Raw genomic sequence first — 20981 nt, 5'->3', positions numbered from 1 at the left:
TACCTACATTCAAGTGTCAGGTAGAGGAAGAATACAAAGAAGGCTAAAAGGATCCAACATAGAGAGACAAGAGGGTGTGGTGCCTCAGCAACCTAGGAGAGAGAGACATTTCAGGAAAGAGGGAGTGGTTAGCATTTCAGATGCCATCAAGATTGAGTGAGATATACAGCAACATATGCACTGGACCCAGCAAGAGAGAACGGACGGGTGGGAGTAGACCAAGTGGCCTGGGGATGGTGAAGTAGTACAGACCAGATGGCAGTTGAGGAATGAAGGGGAGGTGAAAAAGGAAAGAAAAGAAAAAATAAAAAAACCAAGTATAGGCCTACTATTTTCAAATAGTTTGAGAAAGTGAAGAGTAGTAGTTGAATAGTGAGTGGTAAAGAAATTGGCAGGAAGCCAGGCTCGGTGGCTCAGCCTTGTAATCCCTCGCCTTTGGGAGACTGAGGTGAGTGGATTGCCTGAGCCCGTGGGTTCGAGACCCGCCTGGGCAGCGAGACCTCATCTCTACAATAAATCAAAAAACCAGCCGGGCGTGGTAGCGCATGCCTGTAATTCCGGCTACTTGGAAGGCTGAGGCGGAAGGATTGCTGGAGCCCAGTAGGTCGAGGCTGAGGTGGCCGGGAGTGGCCACTGCACTCCAGTCTGGGCGACCGAGTGAGACTCCAACTCAAAAAAAAAAAAAAGAAAGAAATTGGCAGGAGGTTTTTATTGTTCTTGGTGTTGTTTTTAGCATAGGCAAGATGGAATACCGATGAGAGGGAGTGTCTGGGGATGAATGGGAGCAGGAAAGAAGGACAACTGAGAGACCAAGGAGGGTGATGAGATGCAGAGCACAGGGGCACAGAGGGGTGATAAGGGGAATGTGACTATTCTGGGGCCGAGGAAGCAGATGAGAACCAATGTGGGTAAGCAGGGGTGGGGAGCTGGGAATCGAGAAAGTTCAAATCTAATGGTTTCTCTTTTCTGTGAAGTGCAGGATTCAATATTTTATAAGAAGGGGGAGAAGTGGCAGAATAGGAAGTTCGAGAAGAGGAGGAGAGTTAGTCTACTTCGTTATGTGAATTTTCTGCTAGCATTGTTTAGCTCGAGGAGTTATATGAATTAGCTTTTCCTAGACTACAAACCACCCTGAAACTCACTGTCTCAAAACAGCATTGGTTCCACAGGTTTCCCAGCAATTGGTTCAGTTGGATGGTCCAGCTGGTCTGGGCCAGGCTCAGCTATCTCATCTGGGGCTCACTGCTGCATCTGCGGACAGCTGTGGGTCCGCTGGTGGCTGGAGTGACTTGGTTTCTTCTCCAGGTGCCCTTTCATTCTCCAGCACACTAACCCTGGCTTTTAACATGATGGCAGGGTTCCAAGAGCAGCAAGAGGGCAAGCACCAGTGTAGAAGCGTTGTTCAAATTTCTGCTTATGTCATATTTTGCTGTACCATTGCCAAGCAAGACACATGGCCAAGGCTAGAGTCAGTAGGGGACACCATAAAGAGAGGTGTGAAAAAATTGGGGGCATTACTGTAATCAGTCCTTTATGAGGGTGTCAGAACAGAACCAACTCCAGTCCAACAAAAGGTGGAAGACTCATACCTCTCCTTTTAGATTGGGTGGTTTGATGAGGACTTTTGGGACTGTCTGAAAGCAAGACACACTTAGGGAGGGAATGACTACTATTTGATAGAACGAAAGGTTAGTGGGCAGTAGTTTACTTTTATTACCCAAAGTCAAATTGATCATTACTGATATTAGCACTTATAAATAGATGGTCACCATCATTTTAGTCTGAAGTTTGTCATTAATTAGTAGGCCTGGATTTATAAGGTAAGTCTTCTAGCAGCTGGGCTGTCTCTTCTTGGGCACAAAGTAGCAATGACATGTTTGTTTTCTTCTGTTCTTTTTTTCTTTTCTTTTTTTGTTTTTTTTTTTACAGAGCCTCATTCTGTCACCCAGGCAGGAGTGCAGTGGCACGATATAGCTCACTGTAGCATCGAACTCCTGGGATCAAGCAATCTTCCCTCCTCAACCTCCCTAGTAGCTGGGAATACAGGTGCATGCCACCATGCCCAGATAATTTTTGTACTTTTTATAGACTCAGCATCTCACTATGTTGCCCACACTGATCTCGAACTCGTGGCCTCAAGTAATCCTCCTACCTAACCTTCTGAAGTTTTGAGATTACAGGTGTAAGCCACCATCTGGCCTCTGTTATGTTTTTAGTTGTTAACTTTTTCTACCATTTTATTATGAATATTTTCAGTCGTAAAACAAAGTTGAAAGAATTTTGCAGTAAACACTGATATGTCTACCACCTAGATTCTACCGTTAATATTTTACTATATTTGCTTTATTATATCCGTCGATCTGTTCATCCTTCTCTCCATACATCAGTTTCTCTTTTGTGTTGTGAGGAAAACTTTTCTTGAGTTCAGAGGCTGGGGGCCTGCAAATTAACTGACAATAGACAAATTGACATGAAAAAGATGAGGCTGATTTATACAAGTGTTCTTTGATGAGTAAGTTGCTGAATTACCAGAGGTAAAAGACTTATAGACCAACCTTAACAAAAGGGGTTCATGGAATTTAGTGGGAAAATATGGAGGGTTCTCTTGGACATTTTTTATGCTACTGAACAGCTGAGTTCAAACTTCCCAGTCTTTTGCCAATCTGGAAACTCCCTGGTAGGGGTGAATGACAGCTGTATCTGGGTGGGTGGAAGGGTTGTATAAGTTTAGATAATATTTCCTTATGGACTACTGATTTGTTTAGGTGTTCAAAGTAATTTTCATACCACTTTAGTGGGCTGTTAATCCCTTCATTTGAAGCATTCCAAGTCAAATATTAGTACACTTCCCCTAAACATTTTATCATACAGCATTAAGGTTCAATATTTTCATCTTTTTCTTTTGAAGCAAAATTTACTTATAATGAAATGTGCAAATCTTAAGTATTCATTAGCTAAGTCTTTTTTTTTTTTTTGAGGCAAAGTTTGACTCTATCACCCACTCTGGAGTGCAATGACATGATCACAGCACAGCAATCCTTTTGCCTCAGCCTTCCAAGTAGCTGTGACTACAGGCATGTGCCACCACACCCATCTAATTTTTTAATTTATTGTAGAGATAAGGTCTCACCATGTTGCCCAGGCTGATCTTGAACTCCTGGACTCAGACAGTCTTCTCACCTCGGCCTCCCAAAGTACTGGGATTATAGACATGAGTCACCGTACCTGACCTGCTGAGTTATTTGTGTAACCTAAACTCCTATCAATATAGAACAGTATCATCATCCCAGAAAGTTCCCTCACCTGTCCTTTTAGTAAATGCCTACCCTCACTTCTCTCAGTCATACCATATTTCCTTAACATTCAGATACTGCTAACTGTAATATTTAATAACAGCTTTTCACGTTCATATCTATTCCAAAGTTACATTGTGACCTGAGAAATGTAAAAATGTGAAACAATGTATTCTAGATTTAAGAAAATATGATCTGTTCAGTAGTGCCTGTGAGGATCCATCAAATGAAGTACTCCAAATGTGTATGAGACTGGGGTCTTCTTAGTTCAGTTTTCTGTATGAGAATAACTATTTAGTCAAGTTACATAGTATTTTATATTAAGAAGCTATGCTTACTCAGTATTCACAAAGAGAAAATACAATTAGAAGCAACATTTCTTTTTGTTTTTTAATCAGTATGTAAGTAGTTTGATAGCTTCTCCTTAAGCTTTTGAGAAAGTAAAGAGACTTTTTATCTGAGGAATGCAAGCCTCTTTAAATTATCAGGCCCAGAGAGGCCTTGCAATGAAACAGCAGTCTCAGTCTCTTTGTTGGGCTAAATAATGAGCTCTTGAAGCCATCTGCTACATACCATGGATACTATAACTCATTACCCTGTAGTTCAACAATCACTAATCAATCTTTGTAAACCAATGAGAATTCCTTTGTGTCAGCCCACTCCTTGTTCCCTTTTGCTTTTAAAAAGGCCCAGGGAGCACTCCCCAAGGCCACGTAGAAGTGTCTTGGTTGGCTGGCTTCAGCCTTGGCCCACATAAACTCTATATTAATTTTGCCTCAGCATCTTCCTTTAGGTTGATTCACTTTTTAGTCATTTACTCTCTAATTTACTTTTCCCCCAAGAGAATGAACTTCTAGTTTCCATTCCAGCCTCATCTGCCCTCATCTCCCCAGCTAGCCTTTGTTTCTGCAGACTCAGGCCAGGCCCTGTGAGCTCCCACTTGCATGCCCCTTCTTAGTGGCTGGTTTTTCTTGATCTCCTAGCTTTCTAGTATATAGTGAAGACACCTAGGATGTATCCTCTATCAAGAGAGAGTGCAGTCTTTCACACTTGTGCCCTGCGCCCCTGTGTAACTGAAAGTGAGATCCGATTTAGAGCATAATATGCTGACTTTCCTTCTCATTAGAATTGAAATTCACAAAGCAGTCACCCTTGATAACAACATTTCTGTACTTTTAAACTCCCTTTTCTTCTTTTTTTTTGGGGGGGGTAAGGATAGAAAGGAGGTCTCACAATGTGTTGCCCAGGCTGGTCTTGAACTCCAAGCAATCCTCCCACCTTGGCCTCCCAAAGTGCTGGGATTACAGGCGAGAACCATCACACCCGTCTTAAACTTTCTTTTAAAAGGATACTGTTTTGTTTTATGACTCTCTAACTGCTTTAGGCAAGCTGCTTTTTCTCTTTTTAACTATATTTTATTATAATATAACAATTGTAAAATAATTATTGCTTCACAATGGCCTATTAAGATGTGACAATAGATTTTTGTTTTTTATTTTTTTGGTAAATAAAGTTTATCTGTCTTGTATACATATTACATTCAGTGGTGATGGCTGTGCCAGCTGGGATTGATAACAGTTGATTCCTGCTAGGAGTAGCATGTCTTAAAAGTTTTAAGGTAACCAAATAGGTACAATTGAATAAATAGCTAAGGCATAGTGGTATAGTTGAAAAACCATTGTATGGCCAGACAGAACTCTGGTGTTCTTTCTTGTCTCCTCTCTGCCGTGAACTATGATTGTAGGCCAGATTGTCAGCCTCTCCAGACCCCAATTTCCTTTCCTTTTTTTTTGAGTTGGAGTCTCACTCGGTCACCCAGACTGGAGTGCAGTGGTCGCTCCCGGCTACTGCAGCCTTGACCTGTTGGGCTCCGGCGATCCTTCCGCTCAGCCTTCCGAATAGCTGGAACTACAGGCACACACTGCTGCGCCTGGCTAATTTTTTGATTTATTGTAGAGCTGAGGTCTCACCAAGTTGCCCAGGCGGGTCTCAAACCCGTGGGCTCAGGCAATCCACTCACCTTAGCCTCCCAAAGGCACGGGATTACAGGCTGAGCCACCGAGCCCGGCCAATTTCCTTTTCTAATGACTATTTATTATGTCAATTTGTTAAACTTTGGGAATTAATAGATTGCTATAGCTATGTCTTAATTTTAATGATAACTGTGTTATAGATTAAAAAGAAGTATGCTGATCAACTTGTAAATAGAGGTTTAAAATATTCTAGGCAAATATGCAAAGAAAGGGAATAGCATCTTTGTAAATGTTATCTCCATTAATCTTTGCAATACCCCTGTAATCTCCATTTACTGCCACATTATCCAAGATCTGATGCTAACTAGTATTGATGTGATATGGGAGACTTGAACCCAAGCCTATTTTGATCACAAAATACCTGCTCTTCCTAGTAAGCTGCTTCCTTAAGAGAGTTTTGAAACTGTATTCATACGTCTACTAATGTTATATGTATATGTTACCCTACATCTTAAAAATAAAATGTTAAAAAAATAATTATTGTAGGTATAGATAATATGGGGGGTACTCGTATGCATGTGGTGTTTTCAATTTGGGATTCCCTTCAAGCAAAGGGTGATTTTGAAGCTAGAATTCAGTGTTACAAATATCCAGAAAGAATAAAAATTCAGTGTTACAAATATCCAGAAAGAATAAAAATAGTAATATTTGTATCAACGAAGATCTGAAAAAGGGAAAATTCCCATTGGGGAACTTCTCATAGACCAGAAAGTATTCAGAAAAAGATCCTAGAATTGATCACATATTGGTAATCTGCTTCACTGCTTCTTTACAGTGTTGGTTTTTATGTTTTTGTTCCATATTGCACACCCCTTTGAGAAGCCAGCGAAAGCTGTATACCTTTCTAGGAAACACAAGTATCTTCGTGTTAGAAACTCTTGATCTTTTATGTCCAAATGTGCTTCAACAGATACAAGGCACTCCAAGCCAGAAGGCTTCTCGCTTTGTTTTTGTTAACTTTGTAGTTCTCAGGCCGGGCTCGGTGATTCAGCCTGTAATCCCAGCACTTTGGGAGACTGAGGCGAATGGATTGCCTGAGCCCGCGGGTTCGAGACCCACCCGGGCAACTTGGCGAGACCTCATCTCTACAATAAATCGAAAATTAGCCGGGTGTGGTAGCATGTACCTGTAGTTCCAGCTACTTGGAAGGCTGAGGCAGAGAGATCACCAGAGCCCAGCAGTTCGAGGCTGCGGAGGCTGGGAGCATGCCACTGCACTCCAGTGTGGGAGACAGAGTGAGTCTCCAACTTGAAAAAAAAAAAAACCCAAAACCAAAACTTTGTACTTCTCTCACTCTCTCTGAAGGGATTCTTCTCCAAAAGAGCATATGCTGGGACCATGGCCCTTCCCCTTAACCAAGGTCCTGTTTTAGACCAGCAATAAAACAACTAGCCACTTAAAGTATAAAACTACTTCATTGTTACATCTTATTTTGTTGGCAGAAATGAGGTCAGATTCCTTGTTCTTCTCACTATTTGAAGTCTTGAAATGTTGTTTCATTTTTCTGAGGATTCTTATAATTTTATTATTTGTTTATTTATCTTTGAGTCATAGTCTCACACTGTCACCCAGGCTGAAGTAGAATAACATGATTACGGCTCACCACAGCCTCCACCTTCTGGGCTCAGGTGATCAGGCATGCACCACCACACCCAGCTTATTTTTAAATTTTTTTTTGTAGAGGCAAAGTCTCACTATGTTGCCTAGGCTGGTCTCAAACTCCTGGGCTCAAGCAATGCTCTCACCTTGGCCTCTCAAAGTGCCGGGATTACAGGCATGAGCCACTGCACACAGCTAGAATTCTTCTAATTTTCTTTGAGAGAAGTCTGCTGAGTTTTCTTTTTGGTTCTCTTACCTCTTTGATTTTGTTCCAGCTGCTTTTTATCTCTTCTGCTTCTATCTAGGACAGATGTACCATTTTCCATTGTTTTATTTTGTTTTTTCTATTTTTCCAAGAGTTATATTCCTTTGATCCTACCACCTCCATGAACGTCAGAGGTTTTTTTTTTTACTTTTGTTAATATCTTTGTCATCATTTTTGATCATTATCATAGTTGTTGCTATCCCCACTACCATTTATTGAGTCTTTTGTCCAAGCACAATGCTAAGCTCTTTCATGTATTATCTCAATCCTATGAAATAACTTCCTCTCATTTTAAAGGATTATAAACTGAATCTTGGAGAACTAAATAACTTGCCCAAAGCCCCATAGCTAGGGAGTGGTACAAGAGTTTGAATCTAGGTAGGTCATTTTGACTTCATAGCCCAGGTTTTTAACCACAATACTAGCTGTAGATTCATAAAGTAAGTAGAGTTTAGTAATTCACTTTACCTCATGTATAGCAGATGAATGTTGGAGTGGACAATAATGGATAATGTTTATTGAATGCTAGTTATGGGCTTCAATTGGACTATATTGTTTTTTCAACTACCCTATACATTAGGAACTATTCTATTTTATGTTGGAGATATAAGACCTATAATCTCCCCTCTTGGGAGCTCAACAATATTCCAATTTTGGAATATATCTGTCTTTGAAGTGATATGTTCTATAGCAAAGTTACCATAGACCTGAAATATGTAAAATGTAGAGAGTTCATAAGCAGTTGTTGAAGTACAGCTGACTATGTGTGACAGGCAGGAAAAAGTTACTTTAAGGACACACTGAAGCATATCCAGTGAGAGGGGTTAACTGGAAAACCACAGAGGCAAACTAAGCTGGAAAGTAACAATCATAACTATATTAGAGACTAATCACTATCAGTCTAAATGAGAGGCTCGCTTCTTAGTTTAATAAAAAATATCTGTTTGAAACCAACAGCCAGTATCATGATTATCATTGAAACACTAAGTATTCCTAATAAAGTTTAGAAAAAAATCAGAGAAACCTCTCTTATAGCTGTTAAAAAATTACACTCAAATAAAATCCAAATTCTTTATCATAATCTCAAGGTCCATGGCATCCACCCCCTTCCTCTTTCAGCAGTGTCTCCTGCCACTCTTTATCTGGCTCATTATTTATGTCAAATCCTAGCAACTGGCTGTCAGTTCCTGACATATACTGTACTAAGCTCTTTTCTGCTTTAGGGCCTTGGCATTGGCCTTTGCATCTGTGTGAACACTCTTCAGTTCTTCACTTGCTAATTCATGCTTATCTTTCAGGAGGAGGTTGTCCTTTCTTTTTCTCTGACTTCTTCCTTTTAGTGTCTTTCTTATTTCCTTTGTAGCATTCCTCACGTCTTTGTAATCTTGTTTTTCTTATTTATTTTATCTCTTCTAAACTAGAGCTCCACAAGGACATGGACTATATTCACAGCTATCTCCCTAGCACTTAGAAGAATGCCTGACATATAGAAGTTGATTTGTAAATGTTTGCTGAGTGGTTGAATGAATAAATGATTGAATGAATGAAAAATCATTTCCTTATTTATGTACCAGTTGTAGCCAGGTAGAAAACATAATGGTGATGAAAGGGCATTAATGACAGGAACAAAAAATACTCAAAAGAACCTAGGTCTAAACTCAACAAAAACTTTGTAGGACCTACATTCACTTATTCATTAATCCAACAGAATATATATCAAGGCCTGCTATGCTGGGCACCGTGATTTCAAAGATGAATAAGACAGCATGGTCCTTGCTTATTTTGAACTTAGCAAATTACAAAAATTACCTAAGAGACACAGGGATGAAGATATCATTTTTCCTAAAAAAAAAAAAAAAAATAGCATGCATGTTGATACTGTTTAACTCAAAATTACACATGTTGCTGTTTATGTATTTATTTTTTACTTTTGAGTCAGAGTCTTACTCTGTTGCCCAGGCTGGAGTGCAGTGTCATGCTCATGGCTGCCATAGCCTTGACCTGCCAGGCTCAGGCGATCCTTCTGCCTCAGCCTTCTAAGGAGCTGGCGTGCACTTCCATGCCCAGCTTATTTTTTGATTTATTGTAGAGATGTGGTCTCACCAAGTTGCCCAGGCTGGTCTTAAACCCCTGAGCTCAGGCAATCCTCTTACCTTGTTCTCCCAAAGTGCTGGAATTACAGGCTTGAGTCATTGCGCCCGGCCCTACTTTTTATTTAGGAGGCAGGGAGATGAGGTAGGGATAGTAGAACAAAATCAGTTGATGTTTATCTAAAAAAATAAACCTGAGAGTCTACTTGATTTCTTTTTTTTTTTTTTAAAGAGGAATGATGGTGGGTGCTCTGGTAGTCACATTTCAAAAGCCAAATGTATAGGAAATAAGAATAAGATAAAGTTAGCATTTCATATTGCCCAAGAATGAATATTTTTTGTCAATCATTGATATTGGGCATAGACCTAACCATCTGGGGGAAAATAATTTAAATCTTTACCACAAACAGTAAATTTTTTCAGATTGATTGAAGATTTAACTTGAAAAAGTGAAACCATCAAAGTTATAGAAGATGCCAGACTTGGTGGCTCATGCATGTAATCCCAGCACCTTGGGAGGCTGAGGTGGGAGTATTACTTGAGCCCAGGAGTTTGAGACCAGCCTGGGCAACAAAACAAGACCTCATTTCTACAAAAAATAAAAAAATTAGTCGAGCATGCTGGTGTGTGCCTATAGTCCCAGTTACTCAGGAGGCTGAGGTGGAAGAATCACCTGAGCTCAGGAGGTCAAGACAGCTGTGGTGAGCCGTGATTGTGCTACTGCCCTCCAGTCCGGGCAACAGAGTGAGACCTTGACTCAAAATAAACAAACAAATAAATAAGTTCTAGAAGAAAGACACAGATGAATTTAATAATATAGATGGTATAAAGAGTATAGATGGATATCATCTCGATATAGGAAAAAGACCCTGCATGAATAGACAGAAACCTTAAAATAAAAATTTGGTAGATTTGAATACCTAAGATTAAAAAACTTCTAGGTGGTGAAACAGAGAAGAGGACTTTTAAAAAATATAACACTAGAGATAGTTAATATGATTAACATATAAAATATTCTTAAACACCAGTAAATGGTTTGTATCTAGAGTCATAAAATCTTAGAACTAGAAAGAATCCAATTTAATGCCTACATTTTAATTGAGATACTGAAATCCAGAGAAGAAAATTTCCTTACTCAAGGCAATACAACTTGTTAATAGGATTTCTTTGCCTAGCCCTCCCTGCAGTTGAGATTGTAGTTATCTGGGTGTAGACAGTTAAGAAGATAATGCAACTAGTCAGCCTACTGAGAAATTTTAATTGTAGATCCTTTCAAATAGTACAATTCTAAGTACAAGGGCAGAGTTTGTTAGGAAAATTAGATCTACAAGTCTTAAATAAAACACTTAGAGGATTATTAGTTGACAATGTATATAATATTTTTTAGAGTTTTTAAAGAAAAATTAATTTAATTAGATATTAAAATTTTGATTTTAATCCAAATTGAAATTTTTTTCTTGATGGTAAATTTAGGTTTGCTGTGGTCATGTTTTAAGGAACCTTAAGTGTTTGAGCAAAGTGACCATAATGCAAATATCACTGTGTATTTCACAATTTATCTGAATTTCAAACGTAGTACTGGGTTGAAATAAAAAGCAACTTTTGAAGTATGCCAGCCTTGTTTGTAAATATGAAACATTTAAAGTGATAGCACTTGTCCCCACTCACAACAAAATTAATAGTGTTCATTCATTTTGACAACAAATTATGTACTGCCTATGTGTCAGCACTGTGCAAAGTTACATAGACAAAAGAAACAAACACATGAGGCCATAGTCCTTGCTATCAGGGAGTTCAGTGTGCAAGACCAGCAAACAATGAGAAGATCTTTAACAAGGTGCGAACAGATAGAACATTGGTACAACTGAGAGAATCATTAGTCTGGTTTGAGGGATGACCTGAGAAGGCTTTCAGTGGCTTTGAAGGTGAATATCAGTAACCAGTGGGCATCCTAGAGTTCTTCCGTTCTTTCAGATTAAATCATGTTAATTTAATTGTTTTAGGAATTCTCTGCAGGGAATGGTACTAAGGAGTTTCTTCATGAATGTTCTGATAAACTTCACTTCTCTGGCAGGACCTCCTACCTCCAAGGCAAAAGAAAGTGTTGAACATTTTCCTGTGTCCTCTTACTAGCACCTACCAAGAAATATTTGAGTTTATTTAATATCTCTTTGAAAAATAATTTTATTTTCTAACTACTGTTGATAGTTATTTTTTCTATTCAATCTCTTTTCTTTTTTACTAATTCTTGTCCCAATACAATTTAATTTTATCGATTGTAATTTTGGAATGTGTATGCAGTGCTTTCTTTAAAGTAGCCTATGTTAATATATCTTTCAGGGGTGAATCAGGTGCTGGGAAGACAGAAAATACGAAGAAAGTCATTCAGTACCTTGCCCATGTTGCTTCCTCACATAAAGGAAGAAAGGACCATAATATTCCTGTAAGTTTTTGCTCTGTTGTTGTTTTCTAAATACTAGTTTTACTCTTCTGTAATTTCAGAAACAAGAATAAGAAAGCCAGTCTACTCCTTGTCCTGCTATAATTGACCCTTGTCTCCAACCCATCTCCCCCATCCATCAACCCCTTTTTTTTCCCACTCAGGAGAAACAAAGATACAAGGAAATTGCTATTAAATAGGTTTTCTAACAGGAAAAACTGAAATTATAGTTGGATGTTGAAGCCTAATTTCTTGCAAAGACTTGGTGAGAATTGTTTAAAAAATGTTTAGTGGTGATTATGAAGACTTATTATTTTCCACCTTTCAAAAGGTGATCCTCACATATTTTCAGCACTCCTTTCTGAACTTGCAGAGTAGCCTTGTTGCTGCCTACAGCAGTTTGAGGGCACCTGTAATCCCAGCACTTTGGGAGGCCGAGACGAGAGGATTGCCTGGGCTCAGGGGTTCAAAACCAGCCTGAGCAACATGGCAAGACCTTGTCTCTACAATAAATAAAATAATCAACTGGGCATGGTGGCACATGTGTGTGGTTCCAGCTACTTGGAAGGCTGAAGTGGCAGGATCGCCTAGCCCCGGCAGGTCAAGGCCATGAGTGTGCTACTGCACTCCAGCCTGGGTGACAGAGTGAGACTCCAACTCAAAAAAAACAAAACAGAATAAAAATATCAGTTATCCTGAGTTGTTAGACACGCAGAAGTGATAGGTAATACAGTCTGAGAGAATGCCGGCCATACCAGCTTCCACAGTTCTCAACTCCACATTGGCTCGGTGCTTTGGATATGGCTTACTGCTAGGGAAAGACCCGAACTTGCTAACATTTGCATTTATCTGTTTGTAATAAACAGCAGGAATCGCCTAAACCAGTGAAACACCAGGCAAGTGCTTTTCTTTATGCTTGTTAGTCTTGGCTGTTTGCACTAATTTCTGTCTTTATATTGAGTCTCTGCTAGAAACAAATACCTTAGTTCTGAGTGAACTCTGCTTTAAAAAAATTAATTTTGAAAATTTATTGCTTAGAGCTTTATTCTTTCATGAGAAGCAGCATGCTGTTGTGCTTTAAATTTATTTTGTAGATAAATTTTAATATTATTTGCTCTTTTATCATGACATTGAATTGCATGCTTATGAAGCCTATAAACTTATGGTTTCATATGTCAAATACTAAGTGGAATTATTTTCATACTTATTAAACACATGGCAACCTACCTCACTTTATGCCATACACTAAATTTTGAACTTGGGGCTGTAACTTTAAAAGTTGTACCTTTTGGATTAACCAATTTCTAATCTGTTAAAATGTATGTCTATATATGCTTTAGCCTAAAAGCTTCATTGTATTTAATATATAAAATTAGAATTTTCTTTATGCTGGGCAAGTAGTGGAGGAGTGTTAATCTTTCTAATTATCAGATGCCTGCCTTTTAACTCCACAGAGTATGGCAACAAACAAACAGAACAAATGAACCAGACAGAGCATGACCTCCATTTCCAGCTGAGAGGAGAGAGAGGGCAGAACTGAGCCAGATTCCTTGGCTAGAGTAGGACGTCTGTACTTGGACTTAGTCCTTTCCCTAGTATTGAAAGGGTTTGGATTTGTCTTCCATTAAGCATAATGATATAAAGTAGTATAAAGCAAGCAAGTTAAGGAAATTATCTACTAATGTGAAGATATGATCATAAATATGTAAAGGAATTGTCATAGGTACTGAGATTTTTCAGATACCTTTCTTAAAATTCTTTCTTAAATTTCTTATGTAGAAATTGTTAGACACCCAAGCTGTGCTATACCTATGAAGACCTATTAGTCCTTCTGTTCCTTTCACCATGGAGCAGACCAGTGATACAAATTGGGAGGGTTAGTGAAATAGTCATCCTTTAAGCATATTGAAAAACTTCTTTGCTAAAGAAGGAACATTTGGATCAGAAACAAGCTTTTCTTTATGCTTTAGAAGTCATGCTAAATGTCCTTATAATATATACTTGAGTCACTAGTGAAATAGTGTTAAAACAATTAATATACAGATTTAGATTTTCCAAATTCTCTGTGGAGCTCATAGACCATTATCGTTAACATTTTGTTTCGATGTCATTTTAAACTACAGAGTGGATCCCTGTTGTATGTGAGTAGCATGCCTACCCCTAGATTTTACTTTGAGTCAAATCAATCCCTGGGAAGCAAGTTCTCCCAAAGAAGGCAACAGCTTCTTTGGGCCAGGCTTCCCTATCATTGCTGATCTGCATGTCTTCCTGCATGTATTCACTATGCACAGAATCTTGAATGCTGCTTTTCCCAAGTTTATTTTAATAGTAGTCCAGTCAAGTAGTAGGTATAGAAACATTTGAAGGATACCGGTTCTCACTTAATTTTTCTTCCCCAACACATCTGAGGAATGTGAAATACTCAGCAGCATGGTAGGGATTGGTTATACTCTAGAAAGGATTCTATCAAGAAATTGCTTCTCATCCTGGGAGGTGCTCCTTCCTATACATGACTTGTGCACCCCATTTTTAAAGTTATAGTTACAATGTGAAAAGTCTATATTTTGCAAAGTCACTGGTTTTTTTGATTGGCTTAATTTTGCTAGCTTGTGAATTTACATTGAACTTCATAGACAAAACTTACTCAGATTCCTCGGAATCATTTATATACATGTCTAGCATTTTATCCCCACACAGTAGTATAGATTACAAAACTGAAGGGGAAGCATTTCTGGGCTCCTGATTTTGTCAGCCTTTTATTTATTTGTTTGTTTGCTCATTCTTTTTTTGAAATAGCTTTATTGAGATACAATTCACATGCCATTTGAAGTGTATCATTTGGGGTTTTTAGTATATTCAGGCTTATGCAGTTATCATCACAATCAAGCTTAGAACATTTTTATTACCCCAAAAGAAACCCTGTACTCATTAGGAGTCACATTTCATTTCTACCTCCAGCCCATGGCAACCAATATCTATTTTCTGCCTCTATGAATTTGCCTATTCTGAACATTTCATATGAATGGCATCATATGTGGTCCTCTCTGACTGTTTTTTCACTTAGCATAATGTTTTCAAGGTTTTTCTATGTGGTAGCATGTGTGAGTCCTCCCACTCCTTTTTATGGACAAATAATATTCCATTATATTAACTAGGTTTACTATTCTACTTTTCCATTCATCAGCTGATGGACGTAATGAATTATTTCCAGTTTATGGCCATTATAATTAATGCTGCTATGAATAGTCATGTATAAGTTATTGTGAGAATATGTTTTCATTTCTCTTGGGTGCATACCTAGCAGTAGAATTGCTGGGTCATATGACAACTCTAGTATTTTTAAATAGGTTGCATCAATTTATATTCCCACCAGCAGTATATGAGAGTTCCAGTTTCCTCATGTCCTCACTGACATTTGGCATTGCCTGTCTTTTTATTGTAGCCATCCTAGTGGTGCGGTGTGGTCAGTATCTTATGTTTACCTTTAAAACATAATCTTCATTTTGAAAATATGAACAAATGCAAGCAAGATCAGTTTTCAAAATTAAAGCCACAGTACTTATGAAATAAATTTTAAACATTTACCAGTGAACTTTTGGTATACTTTTTATAAAAACAAATTAAAAGTCTTATTTGGCTTTATTCGTATCTACTAGCCACTAGACCTTAGACCACTAGACCTTCGGTTCCCTCTTTCCTCATGATAGGTTGCTGTTAGAGACCCTCAAAAGTATGGCACAGTGTTCATTGCCACTTCACACCCTCAACACAGTGCAATTTCAGAGCAGGTTTTAAAATGACTAATTTTTAAAACTTGACCAACCCCTAAGAATGATTTCTTCAAGCCAGCCCATCTGTCTCTCTGCCTTTCCAGTGATCTTCAGGATAGCTTTGTATCCTTCCTTAGCCAAATACATAGCAAGTAGCAAGTACAGAAATTAGAGCTGGCCAGTTGAGATTAGAGTCTGGTTTTCAACATGTGATTGCTTGTGGCTGCCTGCACTTAATCTTCCTCTTGTGGTCAGTAAGACACCTGCAACTTTGCCCTGCCAGGCCTGCAAGGTACAGCCTGATCCCAGCCCCAGACCCCTTGCTAGCTGAACTGGAGTTTTAAAAGAAGTGTATCTTTTTTTAACCTCTTAAAACTCATCCTGTATTATACAGCAAGTGTAATTACTCACTGTGTAATAAACACAAGAGTATAGTTTTCACCATGATTGGTAAACCCTTTAAGCATTATATAACTCTAAATACTTAAACTGTAAAAATAATTTCAATAGCTACTGCTGCTTTTTTTCCATATTCCCAAATAATATTTCTCATTATCATGTAGAATAGAAACAAGGGACATTGCCCATGCAATTCTAGTGGAAAGGTGAATAGTCACTGCCCCCTGATGGTTTATAAATGCCTTGATAATTTGTTTGAGAAATGTTAGGACCATTTGTCTAATTATGAAATTGTTCAACACAGAAATGATCACGTTTCATGTTAATTTTTAAAATAAAATCATTTTTGTATGTTTTTTGGTAATTAGTTTTGTTCCAGGCTTTTGGAGATTCATTTATGAGTTTTTGAGATTTTTACTTGGTCTCGCTGATGTCCACAAATTCATTAGAAGTAATGCTATGACATTATAGTATTGTAGAACCAACAACAGGGACAGAGGAGTGCCTGCATCTATAATTATGGTGGTGACTCTGAAGACCCTTAACTCAAATCTTATTGCTTCCTTTGGCGCACTGCCGTCCCCTCCCCAAATACTACTAGAATGGTTTAAGACCTCTAATTATACTTTAATTCAGCAAACATCTGCAGAGCATCATTTTAACCTAATACTTCCTAAGTTGGATGCAGGAGATATAGCCAGGTTACTTAAAGCAAACACAGGAAAGAAAGTTAAGATAACACTTTAAAAGTAGATTTTTTTTTTAATATGATTTGACTGGATGGTATGTAATTGTAAGGAATCCATATTCTAATATCGGAATCTAACCATAGATATGTAATGTGAAGGTAATGTACCAGTTATCAGGTCTCATCAGTGTTTTTTTCTGTCAATTTTCACATTCTGATTACACAGATTGCATTAGGTTAAAAAGAAAAAGGTTTCAGAGGCCCAAACAGTTGATGCAAAGCCAGCCAATGTACATAGGGCTTTGCAAGATATTAGTCACAGGCATGCTGGCAAACGTGACCATTGACCTTGAGAGAAAAGGCCATCTATATCACAGAATAATGACTGACATTCTTTTCTTTTTTTTTACTTTTACATTTTTAATTTTAAAGATGTGGGGTACAACTCAGGGTTAGGTATATAAATGTTCATTATGCAGGTACCTTTGTTGATGAGGTGTGCCCCTCCCATGACTGACATTCTTAATAATGGCTCTGAGTCATCAAAATTGGTTCAGAATAGCACAATTAAGAAAGTTTGGCAGCATATGACATTCTAGAAAGATGTACATCAAAAAATAAGTATTTTGAAATCAATAAACCAGAAGATTCATTGTATAGGGAGAAAACTGTCTAATGCCAAGAACATGAAGTGATGCTGTATAAGGACATCCCTGTAGCTTGAGGTTCTTGATTAGACTGGTTCCTGACTGGTTTCAGCTGAACACAATTGTAGCTTATAGTTAAGACCTATGAAAATGTGGACAGTCCAGATCCATACTATAAGAGTAGACATATCGGAAGCTTATCTACTTACTACGTAACGGGCCTTGACAACACTTCCCCACCCTTTCAGCTAAGTGACAGCATTCAAACCAGGACTCTTGATGCTGAAACTATATGTGGGATCTATTTGTTGCTGTTTTTGGATTTGATGAGGTACAACGCACCACATAACAAATGGCCACTAATTTTAAAACCTTTTGTGAAGTTCTTTATATTCATCTTTTTGCTTAGAAAATCACATTTGCTAGCAGTTTTTATTTAGTTAGTTTTTCTTTAGATCTAGAATACTGTGAGTATTTTAAAATATAGGGGTAAGATTTGTGTTTTGAAAAAGCAGATTTATCTAAGTCATGAAATATAATTCTGAAATTACATTCCAAAAACACAACATCACTTTGTAGTGCTTTTCATGGCCAGAAATGGCATCATGCTTTCTCATATAGCTTTCTATTGTGTTTCATGATTAAAGCACATATTAATATACTTACATCTTTTGTTTGTAGAATCTGTTTTATAATCTAATTTACTTGTAAATAAAGACTCTGACTAAAGCATACATTATACCAAATACTCGATACTTAGCCTTTTAAATCTGAGCAGGTCAGTAGCATTACCATATCCTGAAAGTGGAAGTGAGGATATTGCCCTGCCTACACCATAGAGATATTATTTGAAACTCCTTGGAAAAATGTGAAGTCTTATGACAATACAGTGGTAATTGTTAAATTTGCTGCCTTAAAACTTTCAAACAAGGTGGAGTTAAAATAAACAGAAGTATTAATACATTCTTAATTTGAGGTGTCATGCCAAATTTCATTTCATGAAAACCAGTTGGTTTGTTTTCTTTTCAAAATTCTCTGCCTTGTTTTATGTACCCTGCGCTTAAGTTTATTTCCTCTGTTCAGTGATATTTTTTTCTCCTTGTGATCACTTTATAGATGCTAATTTTTTTCTTTTAGCATAACCAGGAATAAGCCAACAAAAGTTGTTGGATGGCAGACAAAATGAAATAACTGAGGAAAAGAGGCAGTTTCTTTTTAAAAAAATTTTTCCCTGAGGACTTGAGTAAAGACATTAGATTAACACACATCTGCTTTTATTTATGTGTGTGTGTATGTGTATATGTGTGTATGTGTAATGTCTTTTAGGGAGAACTTGAACGACAGCTTTTGCAAGCAAATCCAATTCTGGAATCATTTGGAAATGCGAAGACTGTGAAAAATGATAACTCATCTCGTTTTGTAAGTTTAAAACGTTTAATTCCTCAGATTCCTCAGGTTTCTAGTTAAATGTCTACTGTGATTAAGCAAATGAATTCCTTTCCTCCTTATGCTATGAGGAGAAGCTAGTTGATGTAGTATAAAACAGTGTTTTTCTGTAGAAATGTAATACAAGTATATGTAACTTTAAATTTTCTAGTAGCCATATCTAAAAAAGAAAAAAGGTAACTTATACATAATTTTAATTGTATTTTATTTTAGAAATATAGAACTATGTATTATTTTATGACTATAGTTATATAACCTCTCTGAGCTTATTTCTTCATATTTGGGGATGATGATATCTGTTATGGAATTGGTGTGGAGATTAAATGATGTGTGTGTTGAGCACTTAGCACAGCAATTTAAGTTGCCATTAGATATAGTAAGTTGACCTCTCCATATTTTACTCTTTCTATTGGACCTGGATTTCAGAATAATTTGTCACTACTATTACTTCTCTTTAAAAATTCTTCTTAGCTGTTCAACTTGAAAGCTCTGCTTTCCCCCTCAGTTTGATTATAACAGTTTTCTTGAGGACACTATCCTAAGGGATAGGTAGAGCAATGTTATTTCAAGGACTCCGCCCCTCCCCTCTCCAGCTGCTCAGCATCACCACTGTAATGGCAAGGCACCTCCAAACCCATATTCAATAAAGTGGGCTTCCATCATTAAGTCTTTTGCCCTGGATTATAGTCATCAGGTTTCAATAAACCTTTCCATAGTCAGTTTGGAAAGGACTTCGGTGTTTAATTATTTCTACTTAAGTTACTCAAATTAATTCTACTACTTCCCCCCTTCTCTGAAATACTGTTAAAAGTCAAGAATGCCAGAATAAGAGACTTCAATTCTAACATTTCACTGATGAACAATTTTGAGGATTGTAGTGTCATTGTGACATACTTTTTTAAAAACTGGGAATGTAAAGTCATGATCTACCTGTTAACTTTCTGTTGGCATGACTTCTATGGTTAGTGGAAGGGACCAGATTCAGGATCACAGAGGACCCAGAAAACCCTCCATATTATTCTGCTAGAGCTACCATTAAAAAGTACCACAGATTATGGGTAGTTTAAAAAACAGAAGTTTATTTTCCCACAATTCTGGAGGCTAGAGTCTGAGATATTGGCAGGATTAGTTTCTTCTGAAGCCCCTCTCCTTGGCTTGGATATGGTCAGTTTTCCCCCTGTCTTCATCGTCTTCCCTCTTTGTGTGTCTGTATCCTAATCTCTTTGTCTTATAAGGACACCAGATATACTGAATTTTTTTAGAAGTTCTAGCATTCTCCTGGATCATTCCCACTGAGTCTGAGCCACAATTACATCTGAAATTTTTCCTACTGAAATGCCCTATATTTAGTGGCTATATCGCAGGATAGACGAAAGAGTGAGCTTCCAGCATTGGTATGTGAATCTCCATGACGATTTTCAAGAACATCTTTGTGGAAAATTGTTTATCTTACCACATAAATCAAATTACCAGTCTATCATGTTTCCCCCCCGCAAACCATACTGTACATTCAAGGGAAACTGTTTTGTGCTCAGTTGTCTCGTATTTGCCTAGGAAAGATAAATTGCTACTAAGCTGTTATTTATGGCCCCTGGTAAAGAATGTAGTGTTTATCTTACTAAATGGTAAGAATTTATCTACCTGCCAGGATGTTTCCACTCATTATTTTTGTGTTTGGGACAGATGTAAGTACAATTCTTTGTTAGTTACCTATTGCTATATAACAAATAAAACCTAATAGTTTAAAACGTCTATTATCTCACAGTCCTTGTTTCAGAAATTCAGTAGAGGTTTGGCTGGGTGATTGTGGCTTAGGGTCTTTCATGAAATTGTCATCAAGATGATGTTGGCTAGAGCTGCAGTCATCTGAAGGTCTGACTGAGGCTAAAGGTTCTTCTTCAAAGCTTTCTTGGGTAGCTTTTGACCAGGGGCCTCAGTTCCTCACCTTGTAGGCCTCTTCAGAGGGCCGTTTGAGTGTCCTCTTGATATGGCATCCAGCTTCCCACAGAGTGAGTGATCCAAGAGAGAACAAGACAGAAGCCACAAACCCTGCCTTGGAAGTACCGTACCATCTCTCTGTTGTACTCTATTGGTAAAACAGACCAACCCTGACACTATGAGAGAGAAAACTATGCAAGGGCATGAGGTGGGGATCATTGAGGCTGTCTTGGAGGCTGGCTACCCTGAATCCTTACAGGGATTGCCATCATTGATGTATGTAGGGGTTTAATCTGTAATTGGCATTACTATAGATTTGTGGTTCTTAATTGGAGGCTCCTCAGGGGACACCAGCAGTGTCTAGAGACATTTT

General features: G+C 37.9%; 1 protein-coding gene across 7 annotated transcripts in view; it reads left to right on the top strand.

Annotated features, from left to right (window-relative positions):
* MYH10 (myosin heavy chain 10) overlaps positions 1 to 20981 on the top strand; it is a 154789-nt gene that overhangs the window by 40262 nt on the left and 93546 nt on the right. For 3 of the 7 annotated variants that reach the window (XM_008061139.1, XM_008061140.1, XM_008061143.2), the window contains exons 5-7: positions 11621 to 11723; positions 12587 to 12616; positions 18551 to 18643. In XM_008061139.1, coding sequence (XP_008059330.1) covers positions 11621 to 11723; positions 12587 to 12616; positions 18551 to 18643 — 226 coding nt within the window. Of the gene's footprint in view, positions 1 to 11620; positions 11724 to 12586; positions 12617 to 13843; positions 13862 to 18550; positions 18644 to 20981 lie in introns of all 7 variants that reach the window. The other 4 variants (XM_008061144.1, XM_008061142.2, XM_021713962.1 and 1 more) reach the window with 3 other exon arrangements.

The sequence above is a fragment of the Carlito syrichta genome, unplaced genomic scaffold (genome assembly GCF_000164805.1).
Source record: "Carlito syrichta isolate Samal-C Ts95f unplaced genomic scaffold, Tarsius_syrichta-2.0.1 Scaffold305117, whole genome shotgun sequence".
In the NCBI taxonomy this organism is placed as follows: Eukaryota; Metazoa; Chordata; class Mammalia; order Primates; family Tarsiidae; genus Carlito; species Carlito syrichta.
This window is presented reverse-complemented; position numbering and strand designations above follow the sequence as displayed.